Genomic DNA, 8,442 nt, shown 5'->3' with positions numbered 1-8,442 from the left:
AGGCTGTTACAATACATTACATGACGCTTTATTTAAAATACAAAAGGACAATATATATAGGGAGACATTACATACAATACATACAGGCAAGACTAGTTTTCTATCAGTCTTTTTTTTTTTTAAAGGGAAAAGGGCCTGGGACACAATCGGTAACAACATCATCTACTTAAATCGTCGTGGTTGTAATCCGGCTGGTCGGTTTCAGCCAGAGGGTGTAGCTGCCTCTGGCTCCTGGAGCATTTCACCTAAATTGGCAGTATTGAAGATGCATGTATGGCACAGGGTTATAGGGTGATTGACGTGGTTTGTGCTGGCTGTATTGGTAACACCCCTGAGATATTAGAGGTATCCATACTGATCCTGTAATTTGATGTCCTGCTCAATGCCAGTAGAGTCATTTCTCTCCGGCAGTGTTGCACCAGTCGTCCAGTGACAGTGGCAATGATCCAACTTTCTATTGCTGCTCCTTTTCCTGTCTTTTTTTTCTTTTTTTGGTGAACAGTGCAACATGGAAGTAGAACTAGGAGCATTTTAATGAAAGATCCTATTCATTCACCCTTTCTGACTGATTTGACCAAATCATGTTGGTGCTATCAATATTCAGTTCCCATGAAAGCATAACTGCTCAAAGGTCAGCAGCAAAGCTGCTACTTGGGGCTCTTTAACATTTCTTCAAGATGACCCTTTTGTTCATCTTCTCTAGTGTATTTAATGTGTGTGTTTTCTGTAAAGGGAGTCTTTTCTCTTCTTCCGATGGCTCGTTCACACCTCCTCTGGGTCCATAGGCCCCTCGGCACCCTGGGGAGCGTCCGAGTGTAGCCGCAGGATGGGCTTGTTACACATGGGGCACACGCTGCGGATCTCTAGCCACTTAAGCAGGCACCTGACAGGGCAAGAAAAATAACAGCTTGAAATAATACTGCATAGCTGTTTTTTTTATTACTCAGGTTTCATTCGCGGGACACTATTGTTGTTGCTTTAGTTTTGGGGGATTTTTTTTTAAGTTAACTTTTAAAGCTTAAAATAGCAGAAAAGAACTTTGTTTCCTGTTTAAATGAAAAATGACAACATCTCCCACAGCAGTACTGCTGCGGTGGAGCATGGGTGGAGTGAGAGGGGCACGACATGCAGAAAAGGGGCGCAGGCTGCTGCGTCTCAGCCATGCGTCATGTTCACCCACTGAGCTAAATTGACGCCTCTGCACTTTTTGGAGAAATTAAAGTAACTTTTGTCATTTAAAAGTGCCACCAGCAGAGGTCACACAGGACTCTCTTGCTCTACTTCCTTGGGATTTTCAACTGCTGCAAATGTTTTTCACATCATTTTTGCATTTGCACACATCAATACTAAAGTATTTAGATATGATCGCAAATCTAATCTGTAATTTGTCAAATTTTCTACCAAATTATATGAAGCTGTTGGATTATGTAAAATAACATCACTGCTACCAAATTTTGTGACCATGTCTAAATACTATGAAACAGCGTTTTGTTTGTGCCACCTATTTATAATAAAGTAGAAGTTCTAAGACTGGTGAAACAACACTCACACTTACTTTACAAAAATTCTAACTGGATCCTTTTTAGAGTTAATTATTGATGACAGAACGGGCAGTGTGGTGCAAGTTAAAGAACCACTGCTTTAGTGTAACACTGGTTAACCTGAAAACAGCTTAACCGGTGTTACACAAAAACAAGAAGCTGGGAAAACCAGTCCACTAGGTTGGCTCTGTCCTCAGGTGACAATATTAAGTAACACTAAAATTCCCCCAATTAAAATTTTACATCCAGCATTTGGTTTAACCTTTTTTTTCTTTGTGTGTTTCTAGAAGAATAAGAAAAATATTTTTTAACCATTTATGGCCACTGAGTTTATAGTCAACCTTATGAGCACCCTCTAAGTGGAATTTCAAAATCTGCTAATTTTGGGCTCATTTTAATGACAACTTAAATCACTTGGCTTTTTACTTTCCAAAATAATTAGTTAACAGAACAACATAACAAAACACACCTTGTAGATTCTCGTGTATTACGAAACTGGATTTTTTTTAAACTGTAAATGTGCCCGTCTCTAAAGCAGGGTTGTGAAGTAAGGTTTGGTTTGAGATACATTTTTTTATTTCCCAAAAATCAATAAATGAATAATTTATTTAGCACAATTCAGAGGGCTGCATATTGAACTGAGAGAATAGAAACAAAGCATTGATCCAATCACACTAATATCAATCGATAGTATCAATATTTGATTATAGTTATCATATTTGCAACCATACAGACAAGCAGCCAAGCTAACAGTTAAAAACAGTTTTACAGTCATTGGAATAAAAAGGGGAAATAAACAGTTTTGTAAATGCTATTGCAAAACAACCCATAGCTTTCACTGACGCCTGTTTTATTAATCTAGTGGGAAAATTAAATTCAAATTAAGTAGATTTGTCCTCACAGGATCACTGTGACATTGCAACCTGTTTGTGTTTATTCTTTTCGCTAAGATTAAAGTAAAGGCTGCCTCTCAGTGTGTCCCACACAAAGCATTTAGTTTGTTGTGATCTCGCCACGCCTAATGAGAATGACATTGATTTAACTTAACCGAAGAGAACGGCAAATAATTGCAGCTACTATTTCTACTGAACATTTCACATCACTGTTTTATTAACACTCACTTCTTGTGAAATGCATGTGAGCACGGACACACTCCCAGCTCATCTCGGGTCCTGAATTCTTCCAGACACACTGCACAGGTTTGCTGCAGAGCACAAACAACACAGAGGTTAGTTCGGTTGGCTTTTTTCTGGTTATAGACATCATATATAGCCTTACAAACCTAATACACTTGTCTTTTTGTAGCTAACTTTAAGTGGTAAATTCATTTACCGTTTTACTTTAAAGTGCAAGTATGTCAGTGTTGTGAAAATGTGCTTTTATCTTAACTGTGTTTTCGGGCAGCAGGGCTATTTCAAACTAAAAAGAGAAATTGGATATTGAATTTATACCAAAATTAGCCCTAAGCCTTGGTTTTAAACAACATACTTAGAAGTTGTTGTTTTTTTTAAACAAAATCACAAGAGGCAGGACAGAGATGTTTTTTATAATGCATTTTGAATGAGTGCAGTTATTCCTGGAGCCCTACATTCTGCAGGCACTCTCACACTGACAGTATTTAAGATATTTTCAGCACATCTCCACCCTGAGTACGTGCAGCATGCTAATAACGTCTGAAGGAGAAACTGATTGAATGAACCGGCCAAACCTTCCCAGCACATAATGATCTCATCTAAACTGGCACATAAACAATGTGGGCAACAAACAGCTGACATTGTTTAACATAGGTCTGGTTCACATTTTATAAGAAACTATGACTTACTCCAAGAAGGCTTAATTTTTTGCTTGCCCCCTTCAGCACCACCTGCAGAATAAAAGGGGAGAGAAAGAAGAAATGTGTTGGGTCGTGTGATCTATGTGTCAGCATCGTGGGTCAACTGTGGTGTTACACGGCAGAAAAGATACGGTGTAAAACGGCATTTTTGTGAAAACATAACTGATATGTGTTGATTTACTCCTACATGGTGAAAAAAATCATTATAAATGCAGAGAAAACAAAAAACCTGCAGTTCCTGTTCAACCTTCCCTGTCTGAAAGCATTATTACCAACTGTCAACACGCTACACTGTTAACACTCTGCTACCAGTTTAGTGTATGAGGCCTCATCACACGGATTACCATTTTGAAACCAGAACGTAGCGACACATAGATGGATTCAAGGTCATCTAAAAAAGGGGGTGTTAGATTTCACAGTTGGCGATATCGGCCTAAGATGTTACACTTGTATTTATAACAGGCCTAAGAAGCTGGTGTTACATGTGCACCCACAGTGGCAGATACTGCATTGACATACCTCATTGTAACTGAACTGCTCCCTAGTTCCTTGTTGCTTCAACCTGGGAGAGACACAAAGAAAACAACATCTGTAACAACTGTGACTTAAGTTCTGTGGATCCTGACCTGTGATTGCAAGATAAAACACACACACACACACACACACACACACACACACACACACACACACACACACACACACACACACACACACACACACACACACCACTCAATCCTAACTTAATTTCACAGAACTGCTCGCATTTCCTGTTCCTCCAGTCCATTACTGTGGTTAAATTAGCAACATTTATAGAAACTTGTTTGCAATTTTATTCTCGACTAATATTTCAAAATGGTACATATAATCATGTTGAGCCTGGCAGGATGTTCATTACTATCTGAAGAAAATTTGATAACAGTATTAGTTGTACTATTTATGTCTTTTTTAAAAAATGATTTGTTTATTTTTAAAATCAGACATTTTTTATGAGTCCTTTACACTAATTGCACTAACCTCAAACCTAAAAATACAGTGCTGACATCCTGACAATATCATTTCATGAACGTAATACACTAAGCATAAGGAAATACACTTTGCTTTAACAAACACATGAACTTTATACAACACACAGCATTCATATTGATTTGGAATGTTGTAAATGAAACTCCAGTAACTTTGTTTCTCTGTTTTGCTTTAGATGGCCAGTGGTCACTAATTTTCCTGCACTGGTGCTGTACACGTGGCATATAGTGGCTTTAACAGCCTTTCGCTGAAATCTAGGGAATCACAGGGTAAGTAATGACAGAATGTTGTTAGAGTATGTTGCCCACAATTATCTTACTATCATAATACAAAGATTCTACAACTCTCAACACATTGTAAAACATTCCGATATTGATTTAATAAACCAATCAATATATGGGTAAAATGTATCAATAAACAAAAGAGATCAATGCAGCATTTTGCTGTATTATTATTTCCCCCACCTCCACTAAAAACAGCTTCATCTGAACCCCCCCCCCCCAAAAAAAAACCCCCAAAAAAACCCCCCAACACCCATGTATGCAAGAAGAGTGAAACAAAATGACTAAGATATAGTAAAAAATGAAAGACATGAGGTAGAATGTGCTAAAATACTCTGTGGTGAACTGCAGAGTCAGTAAAAATGATTGGAGTTCATGAATAGCAGCAACCTTTTTTTCTAAGTGCTTTGCTTTTGCCTTATATAGAGAATATTTGTTGTTCTACACAAGAAATCCAAGCATAAATTGTGTTTTAACAGTTCTAAACAACATGTCACACCTTTGGCAGCTCAACACTTGCTTGGTAAACTTGCATGGCATTCGCTGCTAACATTAACACATCAATACGTGAAGATAGCTGACTGCCAAGGTGGTTAGGAATTAAGTTGAAGCTGCCGTGGCAGCGTGTTCCAAAGCTTGCTCAAACTTGCCCGAAAATCTCGAACTACTGGTTTGTTTATCTCAGACTTGCTCGACCTACCTGAAAAGGTAGCAGCAGAAGATGAGGCTGAGCATGAAGACGAAGAGGCCGATGCCCAGAACAATGACATAGACATTGAGCGGCAGGTGATAGATGTCAGACCCCATGCTGCAGTAGTGTTCAGAACGCTGAGAACCCAAACCACACTGGCATCCTACCAGGAAAAGTTTTGAAATAACAGATTACATACTTAACTTGTTTGCCACCTTCTAAGGTAAAAGTCCAACATGTAAAATCAAGTTTGAGGAATTAGAAGACTTTCTCATTTCAACTCTTTGATGGGATGCCCATGAGAGAGAAAGACATAATAAAATCCTGTTTTCTTTTATAGGTCATGAATTTGAAATTAGCTTAGGGTGTCTGTCTTTTTAAAGCTGCATTTCTTCAGCTTTAAACAGAGAGATGCTGAAAAAGAGATTGCAGCATTGTTTAATCTCCCACTATATCCAGCTATCTACAAAGATTTAAAGTGAAACTGATAGCATAAACATTAGACTGTGCAGTTTGTTTGAGCAATTACTCTGGTAGACAACTGAAGGTAATTTTCCTTTCTAAGGATAAGGGGAACGCCCAAACTCTTATTGGCAAATCATAAACACTTTATTTCCAATATAAAATGAAAAGAAAGATTAATCATTGAAGACAAGTACACAAACGTTGATCATTAACAAGAACATGGACAAGCTTCTGGTGCCAGTAAAACTGAGTGTGTCTGCTGATGTGGAACTAGAAATTGCAAATGCATGTGACACTCTAGGTAAACGCCACAAAAATCACAAGCTTTACTCACAGCATTTGTTAAGGGTTCAAATTTAGTAAGTGCTTAGTTGCAGATGTGTCTGGGGAACTGTGACTGGCACTGTGGTGGCAACTGAGACGCTCATAGGAGTGTGCGTTAATTTGCTGTGAACAAGACAAACATGAAGGGCAGACATCACTTCCGCCACACCACCATCTGTTCCACAGACTACAGAGATGACTGGTAGAGTGTGAGCTCGTGTGTGTGTGTGCGCTCGGGGATGGAAAAGCAAAGCTGCGTGGTGTCTGTGTGGTACAATCGAAATATGTGTGCGTTGCAGGTGGCGGGGGGTGTGATGCATTAAACAGAATGAACTTGGGGGACAAGGGCCATTTGGTAAAACAATAGCAGAGGAAGCCCCACTTCCACAGGCCACATGTGTTCCTATTAATTTGTAGCGAGGATGCTCTTTGCCAGCCTCTAAATGTCCATGTGTCTCTCTTTAGAGTGAATGAATGGGTACAGCTTGCACACTGTGGGGGGTATGGGAAGGGTAATTTGACATGGCTGGGGGTTGGGGGATTTACAAGAACCGGGTGGAGGGTTTCATAGGAAAGACCTATTGTAGCATAATGAAAGATACAATTAGGAATCACCCCAAAGAAAAAAAAATAAAAATATGGAGCAAGGTAACAGAATAAAATGTCACAGGATACAGTTGTCAACAACAACAAAAAACCCCAAAACGAAACATGTTCTGGAAAGCAGCTTATTTTAAGTGCTCTCAGCTCACTCTTCAAAACACTATCTAAGGCCTCCACTCCCTGCAATTGCCCATTCACAAGCACATCCATTATCTGAATCCCATTAGCCAACAGCCAGCAACTAAGTAACTTAGTTTATGAAGTAAGTACATGTGCTTCCATCTCTCATATATTTAGAGAAGTGACAAGGAATCCACTCACTTACCGTTACACCATTGGAATGGTTGCATGAAATGTGACTCCCAAGGCAGCCGCAGTAAATTCAGGCCCTGTCAGGAAAAGGCTGGAGACAAGCCAAACTCGTGGGCTGGAGCTTCGGACACTGAAATCTGTTTTGGAGTCTAGATTCAGTTACACTGAGCTGGATTGCTCTTTTTCTTGGGTTGTGCTAGCTCCTGCAAACAACAACCATCAAGATTTGCTCAGATTCCACAAATCCTCTGGAGGTGTGGTTTTGTTGGCTCAGCAATCTGTGCTGCCCAACATTCCCAAATCTGGATTAACCGCTCTGTGTTAAGATTGGGAGATTTGGGACTGAGGTTTGGACCAGGACTGGAGACCTCATGTGCTCCTGGATCCCAGTGAGAATGATGTCATCACAGAAGAGAAAAGAGACAAAGAAAACCTGTTTAGATGAAATGATTGTTTCTCATATATCTCACACCAGGTGCAGCTCAGCAGTTGTTACTGTGAGAAACTGATTCTCGCTTGATCGCAGTGTGGTAAACAACACGGGCTGCTTTGTAACAGGAAATACTTACATTTCCACCAGAAAGGGGCCTCTTTGACTTCACTTTGTGTCTGCAGTGTCGTCCCTTCACGAAACTCAGTAACAGCTAGCTTTCAAAATGACAGTCCTCACCCAGTGAAGGCAATTATCTGACATTAATCTGTGCTTTGTCTTCCTCGAAAAGCTGCTTTTTTTTAACAGGGGATTTTCACAAGTCTCATCCCCCTCTTGTCTCCTCTGTTGTCTCCTCCTCCAGTCTTCTGATCTTGCAGTTGATATTTCTCCTCAGCACAGAAGGCAAAGATATGCTTCCTTCAAAGCCCAAACAAAGTGAGGACAGCTCCATGCAGTCAACAGCAGTCCTCTTGCTGGGTTTGGTGTTTTGCTTGCGAGTGTGTGTTTGTGTTTCGGTCAGTGGATGTGTGTGCGCGTAGGGGGGGATCCTACTCTCCCTCTAACCATCTGCTGCTTCAATTGAGAAGAAAAAAAAAATCTGAGACAAAGGCGGTGTGTGCGCAAGAGTGTGTCTGCGTGTGTCGCATTCAGCCTCTTGCACCTCCAGCTGGCTTTGTCATGGCAGGCTTCCCTTCTTCCTCTTTCAATCTATAATGGTGCTCAGAGAGAGAGCCTGCGATTCGCCTTTCCCTTCCTCCTCTTGCTCTGCTCTGCCTTGGGTTTGTAAACAGATCTCTGCTCATGTGACCAGCCGTTTTGCCTCGCAACTCTCCTCTCCCTCAGCCCTCCCTTGCTACCTCTGTCCTCCAATCTGTAGGCAGAAGGAAGGCAGAATGAGCCAGACACTGACGAATAGGGCTCCTGCAAGCATGCTG

General features: G+C 40.5%; 1 protein-coding gene across 1 annotated transcript; it reads right to left on the bottom strand.

Moving 5' to 3' along the window:
- Positions 1 to 6: 6 nt before the first annotated feature.
- LOC146385012 (RING finger protein 122) lies at positions 7 to 8,368 on the bottom strand. Its single transcript, XM_084930541.1, has 7 exons — positions 7,644 to 8,368; positions 7,088 to 7,453; positions 5,380 to 5,533; positions 3,895 to 3,937; positions 3,364 to 3,405; positions 2,663 to 2,745; positions 7 to 883 (listed from the first exon to the last, which is right to left on the bottom strand). Exons 2-7 carry the CDS (start codon positions 7,110 to 7,112, stop codon positions 763 to 765), a joined length of 468 nt encoding a protein of 155 aa, XP_084786667.1. The 5' UTR covers positions 7,113 to 7,453; positions 7,644 to 8,368; the 3' UTR covers positions 7 to 762.
- Positions 8,369 to 8,442: the final 74 nt, after the last annotated feature.

The sequence above is a fragment of the Perissodus microlepis genome, chromosome 6 (genome assembly GCF_051167445.1).
Source record: "Perissodus microlepis isolate ML-2025 ecotype Zambia chromosome 6, ASM5116744v1, whole genome shotgun sequence".
Classification (NCBI taxonomy): Eukaryota; Metazoa; Chordata; class Actinopteri; order Cichliformes; family Cichlidae; genus Perissodus; species Perissodus microlepis.
Note: the sequence above shows the minus strand (reverse complement) of the source record. Positions and strands in the feature narration are given on the sequence as shown.